The sequence below is a fragment of the Biomphalaria glabrata genome, chromosome 4, assembly GCF_947242115.1.
Source record: "Biomphalaria glabrata chromosome 4, xgBioGlab47.1, whole genome shotgun sequence".
In the NCBI taxonomy this organism is placed as follows: Eukaryota; Metazoa; Mollusca; class Gastropoda; family Planorbidae; genus Biomphalaria; species Biomphalaria glabrata.
In genome coordinates, this window is record NC_074714.1 from 36,638,048 (window position 1) to 36,652,489 (window position 14,442).

At 36.9% G+C, this 14,442-nt stretch overlaps 1 protein-coding gene across 3 annotated transcripts in view; it reads left to right on the forward strand.

The window, feature by feature from the left end:
- Positions 1 to 2,124, forward strand: part of LOC106054046 (globin-like) — a 38,658-nt gene extending 36,534 nt beyond the window's left edge. For all 3 annotated transcript variants that reach the window (XM_056027005.1, XM_056027004.1, XM_056027006.1), the window contains exon 4: positions 1,742 to 2,124. In XM_056027005.1, the coding sequence (XP_055882980.1) occupies positions 1,742 to 1,894 (153 nt within the window). In that variant the 3' untranslated portion in view covers positions 1,895 to 2,124. The remainder of the gene's footprint in view (positions 1 to 1,741) is intronic.
- The last annotated feature ends 12,318 nt before the right edge of the window (positions 2,125 to 14,442 follow it).

Sequence of the window (14,442 nt, forward strand, 5' to 3'; positions counted from 1 at the left end):
TTCAATAACAACTTGACTTTATTGCACATCTTCAAACTATACATAGACGTAGACTTTCAATTTAATAACAACTTGACTTTATTGCACATCTTCAAACTATACATAGACGTAGACTTTCAATTTAATAACAACTTGACTTTATTGCACATCTTCAAACTATACATAGACGTAGACTTTCAATTCAATAACAACTTGACTTTATTGCACATCTTCAAACTATACATAGACGTAGACTTTCAATTCAATAACAACTTGACTTTATTGCACATCTTCAAACTATACATAGACGTAGACTTTCAATTTAATAACAACTTGACTTTATTGCACATCTTCAAACTATACATAGACGTAGACTTTCAATTTAATAACAACTTGACTTTATTGCACATCTTCAAACTATACATAGACGTAGACTTTCAATTTAATAACAACTTGACTTTATTGCACATCTTCAAACTATACATAGACGTAGACTTTCAATTTAATAACAACTTGACTTTATTGCACATCTTCAAACTATACATAGACGTAGACTTTCAATTTAATAACAACTTGACTTTATTGCACATCTTCAAACTATACATAGACGTAGACTTTCAATTTAATAACAACTTGACTTTATTGCACATCTTCAAACTATACATAGACGTAGACTTTCAATTTAATAACAACTTGACTTTATTGCACATCTTCAAACTATACATAGACGTAGACTTTCAATTTAATAACAACTTGACTTTATTGCACATCTTCAAACTATAAATAGACGTAGACTTTCAATTCAATAACAACTTGACTTTATTGCACATCTTCAAACTATACATAGACGTAGACTTTCAATTCAATAACAACTTGACTTTATTGCACATCTTCAAACTATACATAGACGTAGACTTTCAATTTAATAACAACTTGACTTTATTGCACATCTTCAAACTATACATAGACGTAGACTTTCAATTCAATAACAACTTGACTTTATTGCACATCTTCAAACTATACATAGACGTAGACTTTCAATTTAATAACAACTTGACTTTATTGCACATCTTCAAACTATACATAGACGTAGACTTTCAATTTAATAACAACTTGACTTTATTGCACATCTTCAAACTATACATAGACGTAGACTTTCAATTTAATAACAACTTGACTTTATTGCACATCTTCAAACTATACATAGACGTAGACTTTCAATTTAATAACAACTTGACTTGAATCTCTTGATAACATTCAACTTTCTACTGATACAATTTTAACTGATATAACGTATTGCTGAAACAACTTAATGATACAACTTAAACTTCATCTTATGGACCTGCAATCGTTTAAGAACTCATTACAGTGACAATCAATCATGATCAAAGTATCGGTAGTAATATGTAGAAACTAATGAGAGACTATTCTCAACAACGTTGGTTCAAAAAATACAATCTCTTTATACATTTGTGTGCTATTCGACATATACAAAAAATTATAAACATATATATTAAAACCTGGTAAAAAACATTACAAGAATTCTTTGCTTAGACTTATATGCTAATTGTAGCAGCATAGATTTTAGAGCTAGTTTCATTGTTATGTGTTTGTACTTTTATTAACAAAAAATGTCTTTCAGCTTTTAGAATTGGATTTTTTAAAAATTGTAATACTATATTATTTATTGCAAATTGCCATTACTATCTATTATTGCACCAGAAATAATTTTGTTAGTACTTTTTTTTTGTGTCGTTTACAGAAGCTCAAAACTGTTTTTCTCAAGTTTTTGATGTCCGGTCTTGGGGACCGGGCCACACCCGAAGTAGAAACAGCCTGGACAAAGCTGCTGACCGCCCACAATGCCGTGTACAAGATGACCGCTGATGAAATCGCTTCCAAGGGCAATAACTGAAGAAAAAGCTCATGCGTTATTCCCCTCCCAAAAGATTTAGCAAGACAGATAAAATTGTAGTCGACAAATCGTAAATGCGACCACAATGTGAATGATATTGAAAATGTGTGTGAACATTTGTTTTGAATAAGAATGTGTGTAGAGAAGCTGTACACAAATGAATATCGTGGTGAACTCTATTATATTGTTTGTATTACAGTGTATTACAGTGTTTGTGTGAAATAATACAACATACTGAGTGCAAGATTTCGTTTTGTGAAGTCTTGGGTTGGCTAAAGAATTAACTCATTGCATCTCCCACTGGTTTTTTAGTCAACTCAATTTATGATACATTTAAAGTAAAACAGTTAACTTGTAAGATGCAACCGTAGAAGTGATTTTTAAAGTTATTATATTTTATACACCTTCAAAGCTGTATAACATTGTGAGCAACTCACAAAGAACTAGGTACACACTAGGTTAAGTTCAAGGTCTTTTTACTTTATATACATATATATATATATATATCATGGGCGTAGCCAGGGGGGGTTTGGGGTTCAACCCCCCCCCACCCCCGAAATGAAATCCCCCCCCCCTTAAGTTTTGAGTGTAGTCAAAGGGATTTTTAGTTTAAACTCCCCTCCAGTGGAGTTTGAAGCTAAAAAGTACCTCTTCAATATAAATAAAAGCAAATTACTCACAATAAAATCTATGAACGCAGCCAAAGGGGTTTTGAGTTTAAAGAGCGTATTCAAGAGTGGTTACACATTTTACCAGTGGCAGGGCTCCCTTAATAAACTGTAGTGAATAGTCATCTGCCGAAATTGAAAAACACTAAATGTGGCTCAACAAAGATGGCTAAGACAGATTTTAGTAGTCAGTTATAGAGATCGGGTTTAAATCAAGGAAATCCTATGCCGAACTGGGAGTCGACCCTTTAGTAAGATTGTGAGAGAGCGACGCATGAGGTTTGCGGGACATGTTCTCCGACAAAATGAATTATGCATAAGAAGAGTTGCAATGATATCCTAGTACAACTTGACGCCACTCATTCATTGAGGTCCTCATGGCAGGTGGGAAGAGGCTTCAGACATTACCAGTGACAGATTTTTATGGAAACAGCTTGACGTCAAATGCTCCGAACGGCGCGGTAGAGTCTAAGTCAGTAAGAATAGCACATTAGGTTTTTGAAATAAAACTTTTTAATTGCAGGAAAATGCACTGTAGATACCTCAGAATATGCATTTTGTTGGCTTTCAATACCAGAAATAGTGCTTGGCGGCGGGGCTTCGCCCCGCGCTAGCGCTCCCCAGACCCCATTGCTAGTAATGGCAGGGAATCTACAATTTTATGGAAACAGCTTGACGGCAAATGCGCCAAACGGCGCGGGAGGGTCTAAGTCAGTAAGAATAGCACATTAGGTTTTTGAAATAAAACTTTTTAGCAGGAAAATGCTCAGTAGATACCTCAGAATATGCATTTTGTTGGCTTTCAATATCAGAAATAGTGCTTGGCGGCGGGGCTTCGCCCCGCGCTGGGGGATCTCCTAGCGCTCCCCCAGACCCTCTTGCTAGTATTGGCGGAGAATCTAAGATTTTTCCACTAACTCATGGAAGAACCTATTCTAGGGCACAATAAACGTCTTCCGAAAGAATGAAGGGTCAGAATGCAATAAAGATTATTTACACACACACACACACACACACATGAATACATATAAAAAAAAATTCGCGGCCGGGGGGGGGGGTCGGGCGGGGGGGGGAGAAAAAAAATCTCCCCCCCAAACCCCCCCCCCCCCCGAAAAAAAATCCTGTCTACGCTCATGATATATATATATATATATATATATATATATATTCATTTTTAATACACTGTCATACTGTACACATAGCGTTGGATTATAGAGTCTAGATGGTTAGATCTAGATTTAATAGTTAATAAAACTTTTAAAAACATTTATTTTCTATTTATTTTAATACATATATCATAAATAAATACTTGTATTCTAGGGTAAATATGTCACTATGTTTACAATTTTATTGTATTTTTTTTTAAAGGAATTAATTTTTCCCCTAAGTGACTTTAGTCCTGAGGTTAAAAAAAAAAAAGATTAAAGTCACATGACATCCAAATGGATGTGGTCACTTTTGAACTTTTGTTTTGGTTGTTTTATTTCCACAATGTTTGTTTTGCGAGTACGACTGTAAAAATCTTTTGAAATTGTGATTTATACTAACAGAACATCTTCAGTTATTTTAAATGGTCATGCTAGATCTGTAAGTTTTAGTTAATGTTTTAATTTAATAAGCCCCTTTTAATATTACTGTAGATTGAAATATCTCTTACTTCTGATTAATGTCAATACCATTCTTTTTTTTAAACCCCATTTTCCATTATACATACATGTCTCAATATCATTGCTTTAAAAAGCATTCTCACTAACTCCGTATTGTGCTTTTATGACAGTATTGACACATCCACCTATGCTCTATGCATCTGAGTCATTATCAATCATACTACATTTACATATTTCAACTTATCTCCTATTTAGATCCTATTTAGATCATTGTAGCCTATTAGTGGACACATCTTGGCAAAATTAGTTAAGAATTTCTTACAATTATTAACAATATATATATATTATTGGAACGTTATAACACAAATTATTATATCAGCCTTTGTGTGTGTGTGAGAATTCTTCAAAATCCTGTTTAAACTACAACTGTCTCTAGAACACATTATATAGATAAAAAAAAAACAGACAAAAAGTACTTCTTATCATTTGTATATATGAGATCTATCATGTCGTAGTGTTAGTGTAATAAATCATAAATATTAAGAATTGTAAAAGTCTTGTGGTTACCAATGTTCCTCCATGCTTAAGTATCTCTGTATCATTTTATTTGTGTATGTTTGTTTATTTGTTCCTGTACTATCTTACCCTTTTTTATCTGTTTGCAGTTCTCAAAGCATATTGGCCGTAATCAACATTCCTGAATAAGCTTGTGAATAGGCCCTATATTACTCTTAAAAAGCATAGGGAAAAAAAGTAGCAAATATTTCTACATGAATAGGCTTACCAGTACAACAGTTTCAATATTATTTATTATAAGGCCTAACATTGACTTTGGTAGGCCTATCAATGCACACGATAAAATATCTTTTGTATGTTGAGAAAAAAAAATCTCTGGAAGAAAGATCTACATTGAAAAGTTCCATTAGAGAGTGTGCATCCCCATAATCCCTTTGACTGCTGAGAAGAATTTAGCGTGGACCGGAAGCTCTACACCCCTTGTCTGAAGTTTCCACTATTAAACCGACCATTAGGCCTACTGGGTTAAGTCGTGTCTTAAAGTGGGTGTATCTGCTCTCGGGCATCCGTTAGTTACCCTTCTGCGGAAGGCCGAAGGCTGACACCCGCTGAGAATTTCTTCATATTTCTATTAGGGCCTATGTGTGGTAACCTAATAAAATACTACAAGAATACATGTTCTATTATGAATATATATGAATATACATTCTTCTATTAAGAATACATGTACATTCTATTATTATTCTAGGCTTTATTTAACAAGAATGACAAAACAGTTCACAATAACACGGTACACACACATATACAAGCTGACCTGGACACCAAGCAATTTTGGCAAACAAGAACAGAACAACACACAACAAGAAACATAAATACACAACACTATGTGACCATCACGTTCCGTGGTAGGACTGTTATTGTGAGTAGCCGCTTTCCCCCTTGTGGCGGCTTATTTGGACTGGGCTATTAGATCTTTTTCCCACCCCGGGACTCTGAGAACCGTTGCATTGAATGCGTGGGCTCCCAGGCCCCCGGAATAAACCGATGAGAATCAGTTTCTGCTCCCCGTTGTTAGCCTGTTTGCTTCCACCCAACAGACGTTACAACCGAGGCGCCACGTTGATGCCACAGAAGCTGGAATAGTCGGCCTGGAAGATTATTTGTATCCATTAAATGTGTTTGGCTACTTACTTTGGTTTTGAAATCTATTGTGTCTTAAACGAATGCTGCAAATGAACACTTACTTTAAAAATGAACGGTCTTTGGGAAAAATACCGTGTAAGCCTATGCAAAATAATAGAGAAGAAACATAATTTTTGGCGTCTAAATAGGGGACTCCTAAATAACATGTAGACATTTTATTAGGCCTACGTAATAAAATCCACACATTAATAGAACGCGATACCCAAAGTAGCCACATAGGTGCCAATAATAGAAGCCACTAGAAAGCCAAAATGAAAAAATAATTTGTTTCTCTATAAAACCATGATCAACAATTTCTATTATTTGTAGTGGAGTGGCTAAATTATACTGGTAGGCCAAAGTTGACTGTCCGCAAAATATCGAGTTGACCTCTGTCCCGGAAAACGCCGCCAAATCATGGATTTAAAAGAAAGAATCATTGTGGTCACTTTCCCTTTCGGCTAGCACCCTTCGTTGAAGCTTGAGACTACTCCTTGATGCTGCATTGTGTTGTCCTTTTGTGTTTTTTACAAGTTGTGTTCGTGTACGGCTGCAGTTTTTTTTTATCTCTAATAAAAGCTTTAAATTGGCCTACGAGTTGCCTTCGTCATTTTAGTATTCTGTGTCAAACCCACCACATATGTTTTAGCTGCGGTCCCGTGTTGGGAAAACCCTCTATTTGATTTGTGAGGTCTGGCTATCCATCCGTCACCTTTGATTTCAAAAACGTGAAAAGTTGTTATATCCGATTTCACCTTATTTTCTAGTTTGCTAAGTTTAGATGCAACGGCTATTTTTGTGGTTCTTCGGAAAGCGAACCATTTTGTTTTTTAAATTAATTATGCAAACCGTTTTTAGTGGAAAGATAAAAGCCGCTTTTATTTTTGTGTTGTATGTCTACCTGTGTCTGTCAGCTTCCAAGGTTTAGCTGTAGCATGTACTTTTTTATGTACTGACAATAGGCTCACGACAAATAATTCACGTGACAAATGGCTCACTGACATTGGGTACATCCGGACAATGTTGACAATTCCTTATCATAGCTCAAAGCAACAACCTTAACTCTAGGCCCTAAATTAAATATCAAGAAAGAGACAAACACTTATATTAATGAAATAAATAAATTTATAAAAAACCATTTTGAAACACCAATAAATTTGTTTGAAATACCCTCGCTACATACTGCGCTGCTGTGGCTGTTACGGAGCTCGCTGGACAAGAGATCTTCGAGCTAGGCCCAATTAATAAAAAAAACAAAGCAGGGAAAAGGCGCCTTGAAGACAATATTAATCAGCTCAGGACTCAAGCGATACAATTGGACAATATCTTAGAAACAACCATTCTTAACAAAATGAAGACCATATAAAGATTAACTGGAATCAAACTGACGGACTGTGATAGCCACACACGATACGCTGAGACGGAAAGTTAAACTAAAGAGAGCTTAGTTAAAGCGCTACAACGAAACCACCAAAAGTAAAGAGCATAACGCTCTATTTCAACACAAAAGAAAACAGTTCTTCCGTAAACAAGCTGATAATGATGTTGACAAAATTCAAAACATTGATAGCACTAAACACGGCGCGTTTATCGACTATTGGGCAGCGCTTTGGTCCAACCCTATAGGTTGCAACGCGAAAGTAGACTGGACCGATGAAATCCAAACTACCAACAACCTAATACCAGAAATGCCTGATGAGGATTTCACAGCTGAGAAGTCTCAGCGGCTATATCAAAAACTCACAACTGGACTGCTCCTGGGCCGGATACTTTTGGCTGAAAAAACTTACAGCCATACAAGTTCCACTAACATTAAGTTTTAACGAGTTAATATCTAAACCGTCTTCAATGTTTAAAGAACTCACTGAAGGGAGAACATCTCTCTCCCCAAAAAAGGAGATCCGAATCAACCATCAAACTATCGCCCAATCACTTGTCTGTCAGTTGTGTATAAACTCATAACTTCATTTTTAAAAAGTAAAATGTATAAATTTTGCTCTGCCCATAAGCTACTAGCAGAGGAACAACAAGGTTGCATTGAAGAGTCGATGGGCTGTAAATTACAGCTAACCATAGATGGTATTATATTGCACCAAGCTAATAGAAAAAAAAAAAAGAAACACATATGCTACACCGACTACAAAAAAAAGCATTCGACTCAGTTCCACATGATTGGCTATTAAAAATTCATAGAATCAACCCTAGAATAGTATAACTATTGAAAGTCTGAATGGATAATTGGAAGATAAATCTACACCTTAATGGTTATAAAGTAAAAAAGAAGGGTTATATACCAGGGTGACTCTCAATCTCCGCTCTGGTTCTGCCTAGCAAATAACCCACTATCTAAATTACTCCAAACGGTTTTAGGGTTGACATTAAATGTACAAAAGTGTGTCTCATCTATAATATACATGGATGATTTAAAGCTATGTGCATAAACCGAGTAAAAGTTATACACCTTAATTAAAACAGTAAGACACTTCAGTTACGATATCTGTATGTCTTTTGACCTGGATAAGTGTGGTATCATAAGCATTAAAAAGGGCAATGCAGCCAACATTAACATTGCATTTGAAGGCATCGAGGAATTGAACTCTGCTACTCTTATAAATATATTGGAATAAATCCGAATGTCATGATAAACCATAAAACAATAAAAGAGGACTTTCTATGTAAATATAAGCAAAGAGTAAATAAAATCCTCAACCCAAAACTGTCTGGCAGTAACCTCATCACTGCAATTAATAGCAAGTTTTAAAAATACGATCAAAATTGCAAGTCTCCAGCAATGAACAAGTTTTCTTCCTACGCAAATACGACTACGAAGCAATCCTTCTGAACCTAAACAATACTAGTGTTAATGTTGGTTTGGACAACGCAGAGCATGAGATGAGCCAAGAACCATTGAGCTAACGCCACCAGGCTTTCTTTTAAAGAGTCTACCTCGAAAAACAGGCAGCGGAGGGGGCTTAGCAATACTGTACAGAGATAGTCTAGCCAAGTATGTAACAATAAGACCTGAAAGCTCAACGTACACCACCTTTGAGATGTGCGAGTTTCGCCTTTCCCACCACAGTAGAACACTGACTTTTATTTTCCTGTACCGCCCACCACCAAGCAAGAGAAATAAATTGACAACAAAAGTTTTCATCGAAGAATTTCAAGACCTCCTTGACAGTCACATATCAACAAAAGATCTATTTGTCATAGGCGATGTGAACTTGCATTTTGACAGTGAAAATGAGACATACGCGATGTCGCTGAAAAATGCGCTAAAGGATCGCAACTTAGACCAACTGATAAATGTTCCGACACACGTCAAAGGCCATACTCTTGACTGGATTGTTACAAATGCAAGTGAGCTTGTAGCCAAACTCAATGTCTCAGACCGCGGCTTGTCAGATCATTTTCTCGTAAACTTTGAAATGCGCCTATCAAAAGCAAAAAGGCCAAAGAAAAACGTGACTTCCCGTAAACTTAAAGCCATAGATATTGCCTCCTTCAAAATGGACGTGACCTCTTTGCTGTTGCAACAGAGCAACACAGACGTTCTCAGCAATTACAATTCTTGCTTGAAAAAGTTGCTGGACAGCCATGCACCTCTTGTCACTCGTACAGTCTCAGTTAGGCCATCTGCACCCTGGTTGACGGAAGACATAAAGAATGCCAAACTTATTCGCCGACGTGCCGAACGTACATTTCAAAAGACAGGTCTGACGATACATCGACAAATATACATACGAGAAAAAAACAAGGTTAACCGTATGATTAGAGACGCAAAAGCTAGCCATATTCGACAAAAAATCGAAAATTCTGATTCTTCAAAGGAGCTATTTAGGATCACCGCTGAAATGTTAGGGGGAGCAAATAACGAACGTTTGCCGTCATCTATTCCAGTATCTGAACTTCCTGATTCCTTCAATAGATTCTTCATTGGGAAGATTGAGCAGATTAGAAATGACATGCCATCCCTCTCATCACAGCTTGACCACTCTCCAATTTTTCAAAATACTCCTTTTTGCGAGTTTCAGCGTGTATCTGAAGATTATGTCAAAAGTACTATTTTGAAGATGCCAAATAAGTCATGTGACCTTGATCCCATTCCAACCTCCTTGCTCCTTGAATGTTTAGATGAGCTTGTACCTACAATTACCAACATTGTGAACTCTTCACTGACTTCAGGCATTGTACCACAGCAATTTAAGCATGCACTTGTCAGGCCCTTATTAAAGAAATCCAGTCTTGACCCGGAATGTCTAAAAAACTATCGCCCGGTTTCAAATCTTCCCTTCCTGTCAAAGCTTCTGGAGCGCATCGTGTTAGTGCAAATTCTTTCTCATCTTGAACAGTACTGTCTCTTGGAAGAATTTCAATCTGCATATAGGAAGTGCCGTAGCACAGAGACAGCAGTGGTCAGGGTACTAAACGACTTACTTCACAATTCCGACAAAGGCCACATATCAATTCTTTCTATGCTGGACTTGTCCGCAGCCTTTGATACGCTAGACCATGAAATTATGATGGCCAGATTCTCTGCAACTTTTGGTTTAGCAGGAGTCGTCCTAAAGTGGCTTGGATCCTACCTGACGGAACGCACTCAAAGTGTCGTTGTTAGCGGGACGGAATCAACAAGCTTACTTTTGAAGTACGGAGTACCCCAAGGATCAGTTCTAGGCCCAGTACTGTTCACTATGTACACATATCCACTCAGCGGTGTCATACGGCCAACCGGCATCTTATACCATTTCTTTGCCGATGACTCACAGTTATACGATTCATCAGTACCCTCAGAGGTGTCGCATCTGGCAGAGAAAATCAGTAGTACCGTTGCAAGGGTGAGCGATTGGATGGTTGAAAATAAACTCAAGATGAACGAAGACAAGACAGAAATAATTAAGATTGGCACTAGGAACAATGTCTCAAAAGTTGAAAGCACAGATTCTCTCTTTATCACGAACTGCCATGTTCCTTTTGTCCATATAGTGCGGAATCTTGGAGTTTTCTTCCACTCAACACTATCTTTCGACCCACACATAAATCAGCTCTGCAAAGGTCTTTATCTGCAGCTGCGCAGATTGGGCCAGATCCGACCATATTTAACAACGGAGTCAACAAAAACGCTAGCTGTGGCATTCATACTCTCCCGCCTTGACTACTGCAACGCCGTGCTAGCAGGTATACCTGATGACAAAATAGCCAAGCTGCAACGTATACAGAACAACGCCGCTCGAATAGTCCTTAAAAAAACTAGACAAGATTCTGCTACTACGCTCTTGCGCACGCTCCATTGGCTTCCCGTGAAAGCGAGAATCGATTACAAGGTCGCCACACTTTGTCATCAGTGTATATATAACAATGAGATGCCCTTGTACCTTAGCGAACTGATTACTCCATATGTCCCCCAGAGAACCCTGCGCTCAATGGACTCAACGCTTTTAGTAGTGCCACGTTTCTCCCTCAAAAGCTACGGTCTGCGTGCTTTTTCAGTTCACGGACCAAAGGTTTGGAACTCACTCCCCATTGATCTCAGACAGACAACATGCTATACCACTTTTAAGAAGAACATTAAGACCTACTTGTTTAAAACTTTTTTAGATTAACTGTTATCCTAGAAATTGTGTATGTTTGTAATGTTGTTACAGCGCCTTGAGCCTACATTTTGTTTGTTAACAGCGCTTTATAAATAAAATTATTATTATTATTATTATGAGATTCGCTAATGGGAAGAAAAAACACTCCACGGAAAATTCCAGGCTTTATTAGATGGGGACAACATTGACAAGGCTGCTTCCTTATTTTAACATGGCTCAAAGCAGGTCATCTCTACCCTGAAACAGAAGGCTTTGTTACAGCAATACAGGACAGAGTAATTAGGACAAAAAATTACGAGAAGCATATCCTAAAGCTGAATGTTGTTTGCAAATGACGAAAATGTGGAAATGTGGGTGAGTCAATTGAAAATATAATGGCAGGATATTCAGCCTTATCAGAATCTGCCTACCTAGGTCGAATAACCAAGTTGCAAAATTAATACATCATTTGATCGGTAAGGTCGAAGGATACTCCTCCTTATTACAAATACTCGCCACAAGAGGTTTTTCGAGTCTACTGATCGTCTGCTGTACTGGGATAGGCCTATTTAGACCGACAAAACGGTAGATTTTAATCGCCCTGATCTGATGTTCATTGATAAAAAAAAAAAGAAAAATCGCTACCATTATTGACATCGCCGTACCATTGTCTCATAACGTAAGAAAAACGGAAATGGGAAAAACAACGAAAATATATGGGAACCTATAGGCTTGGAGTTAAGCGTTTATATTGAAGTTATCCAAAATAACAATATAGCCTAGCTACCCCATTGTTATAATAATAATAATAATAATAAATACAAGAAGAGATTAAATAAAATTCTCAACACCAAACTGTCTGGCAGTAACCTCATCACGGCAATAAATAGCTGGGCCGTCCCAGTGCTCCTTGAATAGTCAGATGTCATCAAATGGACAGATACCGACCTACATGACATTGACAGACTCACGAGGAAAATAATAACCAAATTTCGATGTTTACACCCCAAGTCCTCCACCATAAGGCTATATCTGCCCCGGAAGGATGGAGGCCGTGGATTGCAGAACATCTTCAAACTCTGTAAGACGCAAGTTTCAAAAATGCGATCAAAACGGCACGCCTCCAGCAATGAACTAGTTTCCTTCCTACGCAAATACGACTCTGATGCAACCCCTCTGAACCTAAACAATGTTGATGTTAATGTCGGTTTGGACGACGTCGGGCATGAGATTCGCCAATGGAAAGAAAAACACTCCACGGCTTTATTACATGGGGATAACATCGACAAGGCTGCTTCCTTAACATTGCTTCAAGCAGGTCATCTCTACGCTGAAACAGAAGGCTTTGTTACAGCAATACAGGACAGAGTAATCAGGACAAAATATTACGAGAAGAATATCCTGAAACTCAATGTTATCGACAAATGCCGAAAATGTGGGCGAGTCGATTGAACACATTATGGCAGGATGTCCAGCCCTATCACAATCAGCCTACAGATAGGTCACCATAACCATTGCATTAAGTTGCAAAGTTAATAAACCAACACTTGGCTTTGACACACAATTTGATCGGTAAGGACACTCCTTCTTATTATAAATACTCGCCACAAGAGGTTCTCGAGTCTATTGAACATCTATCTGCTGTACTGGGATAGGCCTATTCTGTATTTCTGACCGACAAAACGGTAGATTTCAATCGCCCGGATCTTCTAGAATCTATTCTAAATAGTAAATCTAGTCATAACGTATGCATGTTAATCACTTAAGTTAAGACAGTTAAGTCGTCTAGATCTAGATTTGATAGGTCTCAAGTCTAGAATAGTCTAGATATATATATTATAATTTATATCGTACTAGATCTAGTAGCCTATATTATAATAAAACTAGTCTAGAGAGATCTAGCCAGATCTAGAATCGACTAGATAGTCTAGATCTATCTCTAGATTCTTAGCATTCTAGACTATCTAGATATCTATTCTAAGTCTAGACCTAATCTACTATCTAGATTAGATATGTTAGTAGTGTTAGACTACTTAGAGATTTATCCTCTGTACCTGTGATAGGCTTAAGACTTTAACTTAAAAGTTACGACCATTCCAATTGAATTTCCATGGCTACTGCCAGTGCCAGTGCTGGCATGAGTTGAAGAACATGTCATATGATATCAAGAAGTACAGCTCATATAATATTATCTATTATATTAATGAAAGTCTAGATTGACTAGACATAGATCTATAGTTCTATAACTTGTAGTATAACTAGATCTAATAACTAAACAGATTTAGATCTAGATCTAGCTAGCTCTAATTTGATCCACGTGTGTACGTTCTAGAGTGAAGACTGAATAATCCAGTTTGTGCCGAATATCTCGAGCTTAAAAGAAAGCTTCTTTTTCATTGGTCGAAAAAAAATGTTAACATGTATAAAACTTTTTTTTTTAAATCTAAATCTAGAAAAAAAAAAATAAAAAACGAATATGTTCCCCTTTAGATTCTATGTGTGATTAAATATTACTAGATGTAGATATATTTTTTTAGTGTGCACATTAAAAAATCAGACACACACACACATACACTATTTGATTACGAAAAGTCTGCATTGGGCCCTTACGGGTAAAACTTCACTATTCCAGTTAGGGATTTCCCCAATAAAACCCTAATTATTTTTTTTTTAAATCCTAATATTACTTACAAAAAGTATTCAAAGCAAAATTTAGCTTTAAGACAATTAATACTAAATTTTAAAACATCATAATATTGTTTTTTATTTTATAATAAAGATTTCATCATGTTGGTTCTGGCGTGATTGGGGAAATCCCACACCGGCACGAAAGCGGAAAGACGATAACGGCCCAATTACTAAAATCCCACACCGATCCGTTAACGTTTTTATAGGGGCGAGTGTAATAGGTCAATCTACCCAATGAAACCTTATTACCCCACACCGCGTTGGAATGGTTTTGATAGGGCTTTGTTTATAGGGCTGTTCGTTGATAAAAAAGA